At 42.4% G+C, this 19299-nt stretch overlaps 1 protein-coding gene across 4 annotated transcripts in view; it reads right to left on the bottom strand.

The window, feature by feature from the left end:
* LOC142657853 (dimethylaniline monooxygenase [N-oxide-forming] 2-like) overlaps positions 1 to 19299 on the bottom strand; it is a 36286-nt gene that overhangs the window by 2798 nt on the left and 14189 nt on the right. For 2 of the 4 annotated variants that reach the window (XM_075833324.1, XM_075833323.1), the window contains exons 3-8: positions 13707 to 13895; positions 13123 to 13285; positions 8890 to 9032; positions 7523 to 7722; positions 6299 to 6654; positions 5539 to 5611 (exon numbers count right to left, since the gene is read on the bottom strand). In XM_075833324.1, the coding sequence (XP_075689439.1) occupies positions 5539 to 5611; positions 6299 to 6654; positions 7523 to 7722; positions 8890 to 9032; positions 13123 to 13285; positions 13707 to 13895 (1124 nt within the window). Of the gene's footprint in view, positions 1 to 426; positions 571 to 5538; positions 5612 to 6298; positions 6655 to 7522; positions 7723 to 8889; positions 9033 to 13122; positions 13286 to 13706; positions 13896 to 18942; positions 18973 to 19299 lie in introns of those variants that run through there. The other 2 variants (XM_075833326.1, XM_075833325.1) reach the window with 2 other exon arrangements.

Here is a 19299-nt window from a genome sequence, read left to right as displayed (position 1 = left end):
GCTCAGTACATAAATACAGCACCAGAACAAAGCTCAGTACATATATACAGCTCCAGAACAAAGCTCAGTACATAAATACAACACCAGAACCAAGCTCAATATATACATATACACAGTACCAGAACCAAGCTCAGTACATAAATACAAAACCAGAACCAAACTCAGTACATATATACAGAATCAGAACCATGCTCAGGACATAATTACAACACCAACACAAATACAGCTCAATTTAGTGCAACCCCTGTCATATAGGTTTATACGGCATAAAACTACAGCTCCCAGCATGGTCCGAACAATGGTAAGGATATGCTGGAAGTTGCTGTTTCACAAAAAAACTCATACCACCCATCATCTCGCTGCAGATCATACAGTAACTACATTACTGATTAGAGGTAGAATAAACATTTAAATTGAGTGACTCACCGGTGACATCTCAGATTCTAGTTCTTTTTCTCTTTCTTCTCCTTCAAGTCCAGACCTCTATGACGAATTCTCCCGGCTATGGACCTTTTTTGCAGTTTTCCACTCATATGTCTTATGCTTCTCACTTTCCAAACATTTCTGCACCTATAAATGAAGATAATAGTGCCATACACTGCACATTTAATTATAATAGCACCATACACTGTCCCTGATTATAATAGCACCATACACTGTGTCCCACACACACACACACACACACACACACACACACATAGTGCTCCCTGTAGATAGTGCCCCCATAGAGCCCCCTGTAGATAGGTCCCCCACAGATCCCCTTGTAGAAAGTGCCCCCATAGATAGTGCCCTACATAGATCCCCCTGTAGATAGTGCCCCATATATAGCTCTCCCTGTAGATAGTGCCCTACATATAGCCCCCTGTATATAGTGCCCCAGATATATCCCCCTGTAGTTAGTGCCCCACATATAGCCCCCTGAAAATAGTGCCCCGTATATAGCCCCCTTGTATAAGGTGCCTCATATATAGCCCCTCTGTATATAATGCCCCACATATAGACCCGCTGTATATAGTTTCCTAAATATAGCCCCCCACTGTAGATAGTGCCCCACATATAGCCCCCTCTATAGATTGTGCCCAACATATAGCCCTGCCCTCCTGTAGATAATGTGGCATATACCTTTTAAAGAAACAGACAACTTTACATACTCCCCTTGATCTCGTTCCCGCGCCGTACTGTGTCAATGCAGACCTGCTCTCTCTTCTGAGCGGTCTGCTGTGGCTGAACGATGCAGGCGACACAATGACGTCATCATGCCGCTTGCATCGTTGAAAGGTGCTGATTGGCAGGGCAGAATGACTTGCTCCACCAGTCAGCACCTTTCAACAACAGAAGCTGTGCAAGTCATTCGGCACTGCCAATCAGCGTCATTGTAAGGCGCTGAATGGTCAGGCACCGAACGTGCCCAGCCATTCAGCGCTTACGCATGTAATGGTACCTGCATTCTATAGACACAGGAACAATTAGTGCAGGAGGGGGTGGCGGCGGCTGGTTTTAGTGGCACCGCTGCCCCCTCAGAGAGGTAGCAGACCACTGCCTGAGGCGAGATGCTCATCCCGCCTCATGAACGGTGTGGCCCTGTGTGGGGGTCCCAACAATGCAGCCCCAGCGATCAGACACTTATCGCCTACCTTGTGGATAGGTGATAAATGTCAATCTTAGGACAACACCTTCAATTTCTAATCTGAGATCTGATTTAGTTTAGGGAGTTTGGTGTCTGAATATTTACAGGGGTCTGGTCTGGGGTCTGAAATCATTTAGGGGTCTGGTATTTGTTGAGTCTCAATCCGCCATCCTGCATTTTCTAGTCATGCAACTGATCGTGTGTGTGGTACCAGCACTTTCTAGTTAAACTCTTGTGCATAGGTGTGGGATTCAACCTATTCTCCCGGGTTCTGCCAAATGGGTTGTTGAAATAGCAGCCGTATCGCAGAGAGGCAGAACCCCAACTCGCTTAGGTTTAATTGTATCTCTGTCCTTAGAAAACAATTGATTACAAGAAGTTGCAGCAGCAAGTGCAAGAGAACCCTAGGTTCTCTGACCCACCAGTCCATGGCGTCAGCCCTTTTTTAGATGCAAGCCAGTGTGATGACATCATCATGCCTAATAGGAATGGGGACAGGTGAGCCTTAGGGGCACTGAATATATGTGGCGTTGTTTTAGTGGACACTATGTATAGCACTATTTTTTGGGCCACCTATATGTGTGCCAGTATTTTAGGGGGTACAATGTGCGTTGTACTAAGTGTGACACTATTTTAGGGGACACAATGGGAATACTATTTCAAAATGAACGGGTAGTAATGTAGCAGTAGCAGCAGGACACAGTATTAGTGGAGTAGCAGGCACAATACTGCAGCAGCCTCAGTATTAGGGAGCAGCATGCTACTGAACAGTAATTTTAAGACATTTTGCTTAGAATGTCGAAGGTAGTAGTGGCTACGTCTAGACATAGTGGGGGAAATTTGCAAAATGTGCCAAAATTCTGGCTAAAATTTTGGCAAAACTGGTGTACATGTCATGCTCCAAATTTATTGTGTTTTAGACACTTCTTACACCTCATTTAACAGATTTGAAAGTGTTAAATAAAGGGGGCTTGGCTAAAAGGAGTCGTAAAATGCTTCCGATTTTTTAATGGCGCTCTTCAATCCTTTGGCACAAAATGTTGGTGTAAAGTACAAAAGAGGAAAGTGTCTAACAAGATGTGCCAAATTTAACATACAGCGTGCGCCCACTCTGATAGATTTGGCACAATTTCCACCTGTCTATCCTAGTTTTATCCTGTCTAACTTTATGACAGTATTAATACATTTCCTCACTTCTTAAAGAGGCTCTGTTACCACATTATAAATGCCCTATCTCCTACATAAGGAGATTGGCGCTATAATGTAGGTGACAGCAGTGCTTTTTATTTTAAAAAAAAAAGAACTATTTTCACCACTTTATTAGCGATTTTAGATTTATGCTAATGAGTTTCTCAATGGACAACTGGGCGTGTTTTACTATTGACCAAGTGGGCGTTGTACAGAGGAGTGTATGACGCTGACCAATCAGTGTCATACACTTCTCTCCAATCATTTAGTCAGCGCATAGGGATCCTGTTAGATCGCTATGTGCTGTCTTATACTAACACATTAACGATACTGAAGTGTTTAGACAGTGAATAGACATTTCACGGGATGTCTATTTACAATCCCTGCACTTCATTACTGTTTCTGTGGTAGTTACAGCAGAGCAAGCATAATCTCGTTGTAACCTGTCATTTACAGTGTAATCTCGCGGGATTACGCTTGCTCTGCTGTAACTTCCACAGAAACATTAACGAAGTGCAGAGATTGTGAATAGACATCCCGTGGAATGTCTATTCACTGTCTAAACACTTCAGTATCGTTAATGTGTTAGTATAAGACAGCACATAGCGATCTAAAAGGATCCCTATGCGCTGACTAAATTAATGGAGAGAAGTGTATGACGCTGATTGGTCAGCGTCATACACTCCTCTATACAACGCCCACTTGGTCAATAGTAAAACACGCCCAGTTGTCCATTGAGAAGCTCATTAGCATAAATCTAAAATCGCTAATAAAGTGGTGAAAACAGATCGTTTTTTTAAATAAAAAGCACTGCTGTCACCTACATTATAGCGCCGATATCCTTATGTAGGAGAAAGGGCACTTATGATGTGGTGACAGAGCCACTTTAAGCTGTTTCTGGAGCTGTTTTTTGTGTCAATGGAAAAAAAGCTCCATAAAGTCTAGAAAAAATGCCTCAAAAAAACGTTTTCAGCTTCAAAAACAATCAGAGGCTGTTTTCCCTTGAAAACAGCTGTGTCATTTTCAGCCGTTTTTAATTCTGCGTGTGAACATACCCTTACTGTATGTTAATTTCTGGGCAAAATTAAAAATGCAGTTTTTGGTCAGAGAGGAGGCAGTCTCCCACCCAACACAGTATTATTTCTGCCATGTAGAGTAATCTTGGCTAGTCTCTGCATGGTGCATTACTGACACTATAAGGCTCGGTTCTCACGTAGCGCAAATGCTGCGGAATTTCCGCAATAGAATTCTGTGTGGAAAATCTGAAGCATTTACAGAAGCAGCAAAGTGAATGAGATTTAAGGTGTGTTCACATCAGCGTTAGGGTTCCATTGATGGTTTCTGTCTGACCTTTCCGTCTAAGAAACCCATGAACGGAAAGGCAAACGTAAACCATAGCTTCCATTTGCATTACCATTGATTTCAATGGTAATGCTTCCATTGCAAATGGTTTCCGTTTGTTTCCATCCTGTAAGGTTTCCGTTTTTTGATGGAAAAAATTTGTGTAGTCGACTGCGCTGTTGTTTCCGCCGAAAAAACTGAAACCTTATGGAATGGAAACATATGGAAACCATTTGCAACGGAAACATTACCATTGAAATCAATGGTAATGCAAACGGAAGCTATGGTTTATGTTTGCCTTTTCATGGATGGGTTCCTCCAAAGGAAAGGTCTAGTGGAACCCATGAACAGAAGCCCAACGCTAATCTGAACAGGCCCTTAGCAAATCTCAGCTACATACTGAGAAAAAAACCTGCAGAAAAGTTGTGCGGAAAGTGATCTGTGGTGCAACTTTCAATTCCACAGCATGTGAATTTATGCTGCGGATTGTGTACAAAGGTGCTGCGTTTTATGCCTTTGGACTTGAATGGGGAGCATAAATTCCGCACTAAAACACGCAAGTTGAGTTTTGTACAGCGTTTACACAGTGAAAACACAGTAAAAATTGCTGGAATTCCGTAGGTGCACATATAGTTTATTATAATCAATGTTTGACACTAAATCCGTAGGTAAAACTTCTGCGTTTACAGAGCAATATGCGCAGCAAAAGTGCGTTATTTGGCTTTCTTTTGACAGATTTAGGGCTCGTTTACACGAGCGTGACATACGTCCGTGCAAGGCCCGTGATTTTCACGCGTGTCGTACGGACCTATGTTAGTCTATGGGGCAGTGCAGACAGTCCGTGATTTTTGCGCACGACATGTCCTATATTTATGCGTTGTTCGCGCATCACGCACTCATTGAAGTCAATGGGTGCGTGAAAATCACGCATGCCACACGGAATCACTTCCGTGTGACGCGCGTGATTCATGCAACAGCTGTCAAGCCACGTGCTTTTCTGTTTACAAACATCCAAATGGAGTGTCATAATGATGGCGGCTGCGCGAAAAGCACGCAGCCGCGCATCGTATGGGGATGACACATGGAGCTGTTAAGTGCCTTTTGCGCACGCAAAACGCCACGTTTTTTGCGTGCGCAAAACGCACACGCTCGTGTAAAGCCGGCCTTACCAGCATTTTTTTTTCGATTCTGCGCAGATTTTCTGTTGCAGAAAATCTGCAGTGTATCCTGTGTGTGGGAACATACCCTAAGAGGTTGCATTGAGCATGATGCTGGATCTGTAGCCTATTCTTCCTGGAAAATGTGGTACTCCATTAATTTGTCATTGACCTGAGGAGTTTTCTATACATGACCTACATGACCAGAACATTTCACAAACTCACCACTTTCTTTTGCGTTCTATACTTTTCTTAAAGTGGGCTTCCATATTCGCTGCAGAAGGTAACTCTGCATCCCCTGAAACAAAATAGATGCAGGAAACTGAAGTACATTTATTTGAAATATATCTAAGTATTTGCCATTTTTAACTCTCAGTTGATTTGATCTTGTAATTTTGCTCAAGTATTTGACACAGGTTAAAATAATAGAATAGCACATATGATTGGAGTATTATAAAAGTGGACAAGATGTACCTCCATTTAATCCTTGACTTCCAAGAAAAGACAAGTGAGCGAGAACCAACATTGCAACATCCACAATTAAGTTACCCTGCTGTATGAGCTTTCCGTCAGAACGGAGCCCTGACAGACACAAAACCTAACAAAGTACTAGCAAAGAAACCTCAACTAGGGATGTGGAGAGGTGTGTGCACTTTTATCTCAGGTTTTCTGTCCTGTGAATATAAAGTCTCTCCAGGGGTACTGTCATACATGAGGGGGGAATAACTGTATTTCAAAAATTTCACTTGACATACCTTGTATAAATAATTTACTTCCTATCACAGAAACCTGTGGGAGAAAAAAAACTTGATGGTACCTCTGTTTGGCTTGCCTTCTAAGTAGCCCTATAAACTGCAGCATGTGTAAATGCAACGTTTGAAAAGCTCCCTTTCCCATCATTTCTTCCATGTGTAAACTTTTACCCAACATTAGAGACTATCAGAAATGTTTTGAATGAGATGCTATTAAAAAATGAAAAACAAACCCTTAAATATTCTGGTAGCCCAGCGGGCTTGAAGCTCAGATACTGGAAGGAGAGATCCAAGAGGTTGGACAAGTCCTATAAATGCCAGAGTAGGTTTCTGATGGTGAGGTGAGAAAACATTCTTGTACAGGGTAACATTGTTATCATGCACGCTGACGATGGAGTCATCAAGAAATGGAAAGGAAATGCTGTATCCTGTTGCAAATATAACTTCATCCAAATCATCCACTATGGAGCCATCCTTAAACATTACAGATGATTCAGAAAACATTCTGATGTGCGGCTTTATTCTTATTGCTCCACATAAGATCTGGCTGGGAAAATGGTCATTAACCATTGGTTCTTTTAGCAACGACCTGTTTATTTAAGATACATTTGAAAATTAAGAATATAAATTACAAAATCAATTAAGGCTTATCACACATATGCAAACATTAGATAAATTTTCACAATTTCATTATGTCCCTTCATGCATATAGGTTTCCTTGATCATGTCTAAATGTTTTTAGCACCAAAACTAAATATCTAAAACTAGAGAGCCACTCATTAAAGAAACACTTTGGGCAAAATAGGGACAATGTGTTATGACTAGTGCAGGGGCAGAGTGGGTGGGGCATGACACAGGGTTTCAATCATGCATTGACCCTTCAGACCCTGCACCAGGCATAACACAGTGTATTTGTTTTACCTGAAGTACTATATTAAGAGGAAATTATTCAGGTTGAGATTAACTGGCCCTAAATGTTTCTTTAGTGCACCCTGAGTTAATGGGATGTAATTGCTGTGGCTAAGTTAGGATTAAATTCAACTGAATTACAATGGGTTGACACGAAAACAGTCAGGCTGGGTTCCGACAGTGATGATTTGCTGCCGATTTTGCCTGCATTTTGTAAGGCAAAACCTGAATTGGATTCAGGAGAGCAGAACTATAAGGTGTTTCTTTATATATTTCTGCTTTTAAGGTTCCGTTGCTGGTTTTGGCCAAAAAAATACATGACAAATCTGCAGCAAATCTGCACAGTGGGAGGCCAGCCTCATTGCTTACATTTGCAGATGTCCCTTATCTCGATTGCATGGTTGCTTGCTGTTTTTGGCCAATTTGGCCACAACTTTTTGGTACTAATAAAACATTTCAGTGTTGTGTAAAACATATACAGAATGTGAACCTGTATAATTTTGAATTTACATGAATCCAAAATCATCACTCCTTTATCTTAAACTTACATGTCTTCAGGTTGTAAGCCGTAATTTGCATGGTCAAACCAGCTGTTCATTTGCTTTGCATTCAGTTTGTTTAAAAGTCCAGAAGGTAAGGAACTACTAATCCAGAAATAGCAGCGTGATGAGAGGGACATATCTATGGGTAGGCCATCGTGGAAAATGCGACTTAATACCCAGGACCCTTGTCTGGTACTCACATATACCTAGAATAAAAACCCCCAAAAATTAAATCCAAATAATGAATTTATGCGGCAAGGTCTACAAGCTTGTCGTCAGACACATCAATGATAGCTTAGGCTGTATTCATACCACATTTATGGGCTACGTCAGAAGAATACATATGGTAACGTAACAAAAAACTTACCCTGTCATGTACAAAAAGGCTTCCATAGGGTAGACAAATACATTTGATAGGTTAACAGTTGGATACTGTTTCTTGACAGTTTTGAAAACTGTTGTCTACCACGTTATTCAACCATGCATAAAAATATATATATGTTAATGCATACATTTATTTACAATGATAGTCAATTGCAAATTTATACAACTGTGTTGGAATATATTTGCATACTTTTTTGCATACCCTTGAGCCTATGTTTTTAGGAATAAATGAAAACGTACAACGTAATGGATGCCCTAAACCTGGTGTGAATTAAACCTTAACAGAGCTTCCATAATGCAGTGGGACAGTACTATTTTCATATATAAAATTACTGTACAGACCCAGGTGCAGGTTTTTGAAACACATATCCCCAAAAGTAAGATTTGAGTAAGAACTCAATAGAAGTAGATTTCAGTTCTGATGCCTGCAGGATTGTGAATGCAGCTCTATGACTGTAACTCAAAATCAGTGCAATATAAGTTACTTTACTTTTTATGTAGATTAATAATACAGTATATGTAAAATGTGAAGGTCAGACATCAACTAAACCATTGTCTTTTTGACTGTTTAGTTTTCAGAGAATTAGGCTCTGTTCACATCTGAGTCATGTTTCCCGTTTATAGCACAAATCACAATACAATGCTGGATCCAGTGTACAACAAATACCACGTGCACCAGAGGGACTCCATTGTCTGTCCGTCTCCGTCAAGATTTCCATCGTTTTGATAGAGCTGTGTTTGCTATCAAATCTGATCGAATTTGTGATAGTGGCCCCAATGCAAATGTGAACATAGCCTTAGTCCCCATTAAATAGTGATCAAAGTTGCCTTAGGAAAAAACCTACAGTAGGCATTTTAAAAATTTACTCTCTCAATCTCTCAATATGGGAAGAATCCTACCACTTTCATTAATGGATTACACAATTCACAGTTCTATTGTTCTCTGGTACGGCAAAATAAGATCTAGTTATGGAAAGCAGAGACTTTACCTGCTTTGCTATGCCACTAATTTCCACGGCAATGTCCCCTGCTGAATTTCCAATTCCTACAACCAAGACAGTCTTCCCTCTATAATCTTCAGGTTTTTTATAAAAGCGGCTGTGGATGTAACGACCTTTAAAATCCTGAATACCTGATAATAGTAAAGAAAAGTCAAGTCAATCTAAGTAAGAAAACATTTAATGTTACCTCTTAATCATTGATGGATGATCAAATCTTTGTAACAGGACCCTGGACATTTTAATCCCTTGTGTTTTTGAGCTATACGGTGCTAAATATAGTAAAATTCCAACAATCTGGCATCCTCAGGACTACCGAGGTGTCAGAATAATTTATATGCTGGACTTTTGGAATAATAAAAAAGTGTGGTTAGAGGTTCAGCAGTCTAGCGGAATCTAATAATAAGGAAAAGGTGAACTGCATATAATTAATGTAATCATATATGTAGTCTGCATGTAAGGCCACATAATCTACTATGGGCCTCCAATGAGGTTTAGAAATGTCCACATTGGGACGTCGGCGCTCCATAGGGGCCTGTAGTGGTTAATGTAGGATCCTGCATATGGACAACTGTCACGATCCTGGGATATGTGAACCCACTAGGCCGCTCCGCCGTAGCGGAGTGGCAGCTGGCCAAACAATAGTATATGCAAAAGTCTTTAGCACAGGAGTACCTGTAAGAGTCCAGACAAACACAAGGTGTAGCAGACGCTTTGGCTCAGATGGTTCGTGGCACAGATGATGCTTTACATGGCAGATGACACCAAACGTGACAGATGACACCAGGCGTGGCAGATGATATCAGACGTGGCAGATGACACCAGACGTGGCAGATGATACTGTAACGACTGCGGCCGCGGACCACCGCCGCTCCCCATCGGCGAACGACCGTGAACCGAAGCCTACTGCTTATCTGTCAGTGTCTCTCTCCAGTGATGCCAGCTTGTGTGGCCTTCCCGTCCTAGGCTGTGTGATAGGGTGCGTGCGCTCATCCCCTGTCTTAAAGGGCCAGCACTCACTAAAGTTTACCTATCCTATCACCAGATCACCCTGGAGTATAAAAAGGGCTCCGCCCTTCCACACCTTGCCTGAGTGTTGTTGTTGTTGTCTACCCATGCTCATATTGCAAATGGTCCCTAAGTTGTATCCTGCTCCTAGTGTTCCCGTGCCCTGTTACCTGTATCCTGTATTCCGTGCTGTGTTTGTTCCTGAGACCTTCTCGTGTTGGAGTCGCGTTGTGTCATCTGCTACACCTGCTTTTATACACTACGTCTGGTGTCATCGCTACACCTGCTGTTATACACCATGTCTGGTTTCACCTGCCACTCCTGGTATCATCCTCCACGTCTGACGCTACCTGCCATATCAAGCCCCATCAGTGACAAAGCCTCTGCGACTGTCTGGACTATCTCATGTACCCTTGTGCTACGAACATTGCATAGGCTGTGACTTGTCCAGCTGCCACTCCGCTACGGCGGAGCGGCCTAGTGGGTCCACATACCCCTTGATTGTGACAGTAAGATCAGGCCATGGAACCTGCTGGCCAACCTAAGACCGCGGTTCAAGTGATGCAATAGGATATGTGTGACCAGCGTGCACACCAGGATCAACTCCTCTTGGCAGTAAACTGTATCACCGCCCAACTGGTTCAGCCTCCTGCTCCTCTTCAGGTTGCTGCTGCCGCTCCACTGCCCGTTACTCCTCCTGTCTGTTCTGGATCCACAGTTTTGCTGCCTCTTCCACCTCGCTATGACGATGATTCTAGAGCCTGTAGAGGTCTCATCAACCAATGTACCATCCATTTTAGCCTGCGTGCTCACCTCTTCCTCTCTGATGAGGCCAAGGTAGCGTTCATCATTTCCCTTCCCGTTGGCAAGGCCCTGGCATGGGAAAACCCCATCTTGGAACAAGAGATCCCTGAATTCTCGGACCTGGCTTTATTCCTACAGACTTTTCGTAACATCCACTGCAGCGGCCACTCAGCATGCTCTCCTACCATGGACTCTCCTTGCTTGAGAGTTAGCAATCTCCTTCTGTACACTGGCAGCAGAGTTGGCATGGAACAATGAGGTATTGGTGGCGACATTTTGGCAGGGACTGTCCTAGCACATCAAAGATGAGTTAGCAGAATGGGATCTTCATTCTACCTTGGATGCGTATATCCTGTTGGCTACACGGATCGACATGAGGATCCAGGAACGTGCTCGACGGGAGAGACGTTTCTACAGACTGACACCCTCATTCGAGAGACCACTATCGCCTCCTCCTGTTGCTCTACCTGAAGAACTTATGCAGGTAGACAGAATTAAATTGTCCGAGAAGGAGAAACAGCGCAGACGCTCTTCAGGTCTGTGTCTTTATTTGGGGCCTTAGAGGCCATTTTGTGCGCCAATGTCCACAGAAGCTGGGAAACACCAGCTCCTAGGTTTGGTTGGAGAGACAACACTAGGTGGGACGTCGCCAAATGTCAAAGCCTCTCCAAAGTTATCTATTCCTGTGACCATCATCTCTGAAGAGACATCACACTCCTCCTCTGCCTATCTGGATTCCGGAGCAGCTGCAAATTTTATCCAGCAGGATTTTTGCCTACATCTACCCACAATTCTTCTGGAGAGACCCCTGGCTGTTGCCTCTGTGAATGGACTACCATTGCCCGATCGTTTTGTCTCTAAACCACTGACACTACAAATCGGAGTTCTTCACTCGGAACAGATTACCTTCCTCGGTCTACCTAAAGCTATCAACCCTGTTCTGCTGGGCCTGCCTTGGCTTTGTGTACACACTCCTGTTCTCGACTGGAGTTCTGGAGAAGTTCTGTAATGGGGACCCCGATGCCTTAGCCGTTGCCTTCCACAGATTCGTCATATTTTGCCTCCACTGCCTCAGTCACTCTCTAATCTACCGTCTCATTTTGCTAGTTTTGCGGACATCTTCAGTATGGAGGAAGCAAAGACTCTTCCCCCCTCATCGCATCTACGACTGCCCTGTTGAGTTATTTCCTGACATCTCACCACCTCGAGGGAAAGTTTATCCTCTCTCCCTGCCAGAGACCCTAGCCATGTCCGCCTAAGTTAAGGAGAACCTCGAGAGAGGGTTCATCCGGATTTCTTTCTCCCCGGCCGAAGTCGGATTATTCTTCGTGAAGCATGACAGATCTCTTCATCCATGTATCACTACCGGGGTCTGAACCAAATTACAGTTAAAAATAAGTATCCCCTGACGCTCATTTGAGAACTTTTTGTTAGAATTCGTGGGGCCAAGGTGTTCACAAAGCTGGATCATTTATCCAGAATTTCCATCTCTTTGCCAAGAAGTTAATATGTATGACCCCCTTTTACTGCATACATTTCTTATACAAGTAATATTGGTTTACTCTCCTTTCCACTTCATTGCTTTGTGGAGAGTCTTCACTTTTCCACTTAGGCAACCAAAATGTATACATGTATATGTGTCCTTATTCATCCATGTAAGAACAAGATGCAGTAATGTTTTGGTCTCACAAGGCATTATGTCATGTCCTATTGAAACATTGAATTATCCATTTAGTATGGCAAAATTGCAACTGAAACATTAAGGCCTCATGCACACATCCTTCACCATTTTCACGGCCATAAAAATGGATCCGTATGGTTTCTGTTTCCACTCCGCGTCCATTCCGTTGCTCCGTATTTGCTTGGCAACAGATCCGCAAATAACGGACCGCACACAGATGCCTTCTGTGTGTGGTTATTTTGACAGACGCATAGGCTACAATGGGCGAGACGGAACTTCAAAAACGGATAGGAGTAGGACATGTTCTATTATTTGCTGAACGGACACACGGATCCGCAAAAATAATGGAAGTGTGCATGGTCCCATAGAAATGAATGGGTGAGTGTGCTATCCGTTAAAAAAACAGATAGCACACTGAAGAAAATCACTTAGGCCCCATGCACACGACCGTAAAATCACCTGTAATTACGGACCGCAATTACGGTCTGTAATTACAGACCCATTCGGTTCTATTGTCCGTGGACACCTTTCCGTATTGCTACTGATGGGTGTCCGTGCCATAGAACTGTGCCGGGAATTATGGAGCATGTCAGATTTTTCATGTTTTACGGGCCATGCTCCCGTCAGCAGCCGGCCATGCCCACAGTCGCGAGCCATGATTCCGGCCACGGCCGTGTGCATGGGGCCTTATAGTGTGTTTGCGGTCTCATTAATGTGTCCTAGTTAATTACCTGGGAAAGACTCTAGAGGTAAATATGGATCTACATGATGACCATTGCAGATTAAAACAGCATCAAAGTACTCCTTCTTCTTTACGCCATTCTTCTCAGTCAAGACTTCCCATTGACCCTTCTCAAAGAAGCCTGGGCTCTTTGAAACACAGCAAACTTCAGTCTTGAAGAAATCAGAAATACCAGTATTATGACTATGACCCAAATTTGGGTAAATTTCCAAAATTTTGCTGAAATCCAATTCTGATGATTGAAACACGAATGTATGAAAATTAATTACAAACTATGTTATTACTATGGCCAAAAGAATCTGCGTCAACAGTTGGATATGCTGGGTTAGGTCTTATCAGACAGGAATGGTAATGGATCTCTTCTAATATAGTAAGGTAATGAAGTCTACAATGTCTGCAATGTTCTGTTAAAATAGGTCCTTGACCGGTCATTATGAAGGTCGGATGAAAATGCCCAGTAAAACGTAAATTACTCAGCAGTTTCTTTTCACTCAATAAAATCTCTTTAACATATTTTTAGCCAGGCCGTAAAAATTGTTTGAGATTATTTGGAAAAAATTATGACAGCCTCACCTTTAATTGGATGTATTTTAGGAGTCTGAAGTGTTCGGCATAAAGTCTTAGGTACTCCAGGACCTTTGAATTGTGTAGATATGCTGGGAAATCTTCAGGCATTGGGAAGTCTGTATAACACATCATCTCCTTGGAAGTGTTGGTTACTACGCAGCTATATAAACTTGCTCGTCTATCCTCCACAATTTCCTGTAAGTGGTTAAAGGGGCAATTACCAGCTTTTATTAAGTTTTCATTACCAATCATGGTAAGGGTTCATTTTATATATAGTCATGGAAATAGAAAATAAACTACAAGCCGTAGTTTCAAGGCGATTCTGATTTTAATAATGATATTCTTTACATTAATGTGAAAAAATAAATCAGTTCTGACCCATGCAAATCGAAAAAGGTCTTAAATTGTCAGCAGCTAGTAATAGTGTTAGCCCACAAATCAGTCAGACAATTTTTGTGCTTTTAATTGTAGCAAAATATAATTGCACTTTTCAAATGACGGTGTTGATCATCAAAATTGTGGGATATGACCCTAATATTACACCATCCAAATTGCCATTGATTCGTGGTTAGAATAAGGCTCTGTTCACATCTGTGTTGGGGTCCCGTTCTGACGCTCCGTCAGAGCTTTCCTTCAGAAGGGGACCCTGAACAGACACAAACTGACACGGGGTTTCCGTTTCCATCACCATTGATTTCAATGGTGACGGATCCGGTGACCATGGTTTCCGTTTGCCTCTGTTGTGAACCAGATCCGTAGTTTTGCTAGAAGCAATAGCGTAGTCGACGGATTCTAGGAAGAATAACAGAAATGACATAACACAGAATTCTGAGAAAACATGCTACAGGAAATACATGTGTTTATTAAAACAGACATGTCAGGTGAGGTGACAGGAGGTACATTTAACATTACGTTTTGACCTATAACTCAGAGTACTGTATAATGTTATAAATGTCTTGGTAGCTGGTATAGATAGTCTTCCATTCACACTATATCAAGCAATTTTAATTCAGTCTGCTACCCACCACACCTACTATATTAACACATACAGGTCAGGCTAGTTCAACTTGTTATAGCACTGGGAGATTATCCAACACGTTGCAAAATCTTCTAGCAAATATATCACTCTTCACTTGTGTCACACAAAAGAGGAGAATAAAAATTTAGAACATTTAGGGCACATTCAGACGTGGCGGAATTGCTGTGGAATTCTGCTGCGGACAGTCCGCAGCAGCCATTTTTTCCATTGGTTTCTATGCATTTTTAGGTAACTTAGTACAGACACTGGGGAAAATAAGGGTATGTGCACACACACTAATTACGTCCGTAATTGACGGACGTATTTCGGCCGCAAGTACCGGACCGAACACAGTGCAGGGAGCCGGGCTCCTAGCATCATACTTATGTACGATGCTAGGAGTCCCTGCCTCGCTACCGGACAACTGTCCCGTACTGTAATCATGTTTTCAGTACGGGACAGTTGTCCTGCAGCGAGGCAGGGACTCCTAGCATCGTACATAAGTATGATGCTAGGAGCCCGGCTCCCTGCACTGTGTTCGGTCCGGTACTTGCGGCCGAAATACGTCCGTCAATTACGGACGTAATTAGTGTGTGTGCACATACCCTTACAGTGCGAAATTTAGGCTGCAGTGCAGAAATGTCACACTGCAGCATGCACATTATGTTGCGGAGAAGCAGCGGATTTTTAATGCAGATTTCAGCCTTTGCAATGCAAAAACTGAAATCTGCGGCAAGTTCGCTGTGATATCTGCAACGTCTGAATTACCTGTCAAATATGAAAATGTTTCAGCAGAACATGCCCTTACTACATGAAATATTTCTTGTATTTGTTATTAAAAGTTATTAAAAGTCATATAACTTCCTTATATAATCTTTGTCTTCAGACACAGAGAAATTAACTAAATTGGGACAAAGATTTTTGATGTTGTCATAACCTTGCTTTTTATGTTATTACAATAAACATGATATTTTAATGAATAATTGTTTGTATCCATTTGTTTTGAGTTTGGAGGTTTAGGTTTTGGTAAATTGTTTGGTAAATTTGGTAAAGTGTTTGAAATAAATAGGCTCTGGCACACAACCTAAGGCCTCATTTACACGAGCGTGTGCGTTTTGCGCACGCAAAAAACGCGGCGTTTTGCATGCGCAAAAGGCACATAACAGCTCCGTGTGTCATCAGCGTATGATGCGCGCCTGCGTGATTTTCACGCAGCCGCCATCATTATGACACTCCGTTTGGATGTTTGTAAACAGAAAAGCACGTGGTGCTTTTCTGTTTACATTCAGAGTTTCACAGCTGTTGCGCGGATCACGCAGTTCGCACGGAAGTGCTTCCGTGCGGCATGCGTGGTTTTCACACACCCATTGACTTCAATGGGTGCGTGATGCGCGAACAGCGCACAAAGATAGGACATGTCGTGAGTTTTTTTCAACGTACTCACACTGAGCAAAACTCACGGACTGTCTGCATGCCCCCATAGACTTACATAGGTCTGTACGACACGCGTGAAAAGCACGCGCGTCGCACGCACGTATATCACGCTCGTGTAAACGAGGCCTTAGACTTTTATGGGGCCCTACGGCACCTCTATGCGCCTCTGATATCATACACAGGTTTTTTTCTATTGGATTCCAAACTAATCAAAAAGAACAAAAATTGTGGAATGCTCCATCATATGTCGATTTATGCGGAAAGCCTAATCCCTTAAGGGCACGTTCAGACGTGGCAAAATTTTTCCGCTGCAAATGTTGGTGCAGATTTGGGGCAATTACGCAACGAATCTGCACCAACATTTGCATATTTGACAGGTAATTCAGACGTTGCGGATATCACAGTGGACTTGCCACAGATTTCTGTTTTTGCATTGCAAAGGCTGAAATCCGCAATGAAATTCCGCTTCTTCTCCGCAACGTCATGAGCATGCTGCGGAGGGAAAATTCTGCACCGCAGCCTAATTTCCGCACAGTTATTTTCTGCAACGTCTGAACTAACTTTCCTAAAAATGTATAGAAACAAATGTAAAAAACGGCTGCTGCAGAATTCCACTGCGGACTGTCCACAGCGGAATTCAACACCAATTCCGCCACGTGTGAAAGTGCTCTAATGCAGTGCTGTACAGAGCGCCATACGGCGGCATACAGAGTGCTTACGGCTACTTGGTACGGAGCCTCATGGTTCATACAGCCTTCTGCACATCTCTGCCGTGTACATGAGGCCTTATTTCAGGCCAAACACTCATGATAAGACCTATGTTTCAAATCTCAACTTGTCACTTTTACACAACATGTAACCAACAGAGAGCAGCATTCTATTGTTCAACAGTCAAGCTTTGGCAAAAAAAAAAAAAATCGAAAGCATATCAATGCAATACGTTGACATAAAATCTCCTGTGTCAGTGCAAAGCTACTTATCTATATAATTTATCAGAAATAGCAGTACAGAATTAAAGCAGGACCTTATTAAAACTGGTGTAAAGGAAAATTGGAGTAGATGCCTATGACAACCAATTAGAGTCCACATTTTGTTTTTCAGAGGCCCTTTGTAAAATGAAAGCAGCATACTGATTGGTTGCTATGGGCAACTACTCCTTTTTTCCTTTGCAACATTCTTGATAAATATCCTTAAAGTTTACCTGTACTTTGATAAAAGTTTTGACATGTCATAGTGACATGTCAGATGTTTTGATCGGTGGGGTCCGAGCACTGAGGCCCCGTTCGAATGCTAAAACAAAGCGGCAGAATCGGTCAGGTGAGCGCTAAGCGGCTTAGTTGCTGACCAGGTCTGTTTGGCTTTCCTCAGAAACCTGAGCGAGCGGTGTACAGGCTCAATAGAAAGTCTATGAGTCCTTACACTGCTCACTCGGCTTTCTGAGTAAAGCCAAACAAAGACGATCAGAAACGGAGCACCTTTGTGCTCACCTGAGCACTTCTTCCGCTCTTGTTTTAGTGATTGAAGGGGGTCTCAGTGTTCAGACCCCCACTGATCAAAACTTCTGACATGTCATAATGGCTATACTAAATATGGTCTGCACCTACAATTAACTGATATCAAATCCATTGTAAGGTATGCAAACAAATGCCCTATTATGATTGATTTTATACAGTTTTATACTTTTACAGTTTAAGCTTTACACAATACTGATTGGACTGATATTTAAACAATAAGGCCTTATTCACATGGGCATGTTGCTCGTCCGTGTGCTGCCCGTTTTAACAACATACAGCACATTGACCCATGCAATTCAATGTGACTATTCACACATTTTTTCTTTAGCGTGTGTCCGATGCGAGAAACTCACTGCATGTCCTATTCTGGTCCTTTTTTGCGGACCAGAGACGTCTATTAAAGTCTATGGGTGCGTGAAAAAAACAGACAGAAAAGGGTGACATCCATGTGCTGTCTGATTTCACACTTACATTTCTAAGGAAATGTAGAGAAAAAAGAAAAGTGAAACCAGGAAGTGCTTGCAGAGGAGAAGCACGGACAGTAAATGACACACGGAAACCGCACTGACGCAACACAGACAGTCATGTGCATGAAAAACTGCCCGTTTTGTGTGGATGTAAATCGGACACGCTCGTGTGAATAAAATCGAAGCAATAGATTACTTCTGCCCCTTAATGTAAGTGACAGCCTTGGTTCCGTGCAGATATAGTGTCAGAAGTATACATTTTCTTGGGCCCCAATTCATGATCTGTAATTTCATTTATAGTACTGTCTCCTAATATAGATGGATCTTTTAAACTTCTCAGGCTTTAGGGCCCTCTTGTCACTGCTACCACTGCACCCCCTATATGTTATGCCCCTGCATTAGAAGCCATGGTATCTGTGATGAAGTAATTATTGCACACCATGGTATATACTCTATTTAAGTTTATATACTGAAAATGTCTAAAAAATACAGTGTATCAGGTTATTGCTTACATAACAATTTGCTTTATTCATTGATTTGTACTATAGACTAGTTTAATTTCTACATGGAAGTTTAAACCATGCAGGGCATTTTCATTAAAAAAAAATAATACAAAGTTGCAGTAACAGATTTTGCCAGATCAGTTACTCTTTCAAGGTTCACCTGCTGAAATTGTGAACTTTTCGTTTAACCTTCACTCTGGTTAATCATGTTGAAATCTTGATAAAAATTGAACTTTCAGATTTTGTTTCAAAGCTCAATCATCTAACATATAAGTGCCAAGTTTCTCCGTGTAAAATTCTACTTACTGTGTATCTCCATAGTCCACCAATGTCATCACTTTTGATTTTCATGCAGCCGCCATCATTATGACACTCCGTTTGGATGTTTGTAAACAGAAAAGCACGTGGTGCTTTTCTGTTTACATTCAGAGTTTCACAGCTGTTGCGCGGATCACGCAGTTCGCACGGAAGTGCTTCCGTGCGGCATGCGTGGTTTTCACACACACATTGACTTCAATGGGTGCGTGATGCGCGAACAGCGCACAAAGATAGGACATGTCGTGAGTTTTTTTCAGCGTACTCACACTGAGCAAAACTCACGGACTGTCTGCATGCCCCCATAGACTTACATAGGTCCGTACGACACGCGTGAAAAGCACGCGC

This window comes from Rhinoderma darwinii, chromosome 7 (genome assembly GCF_050947455.1).
Source record: "Rhinoderma darwinii isolate aRhiDar2 chromosome 7, aRhiDar2.hap1, whole genome shotgun sequence".
NCBI lineage: Eukaryota > Metazoa > Chordata > Amphibia > Anura > Rhinodermatidae > Rhinoderma > Rhinoderma darwinii.
This window is presented reverse-complemented; position numbering and strand designations above follow the sequence as displayed.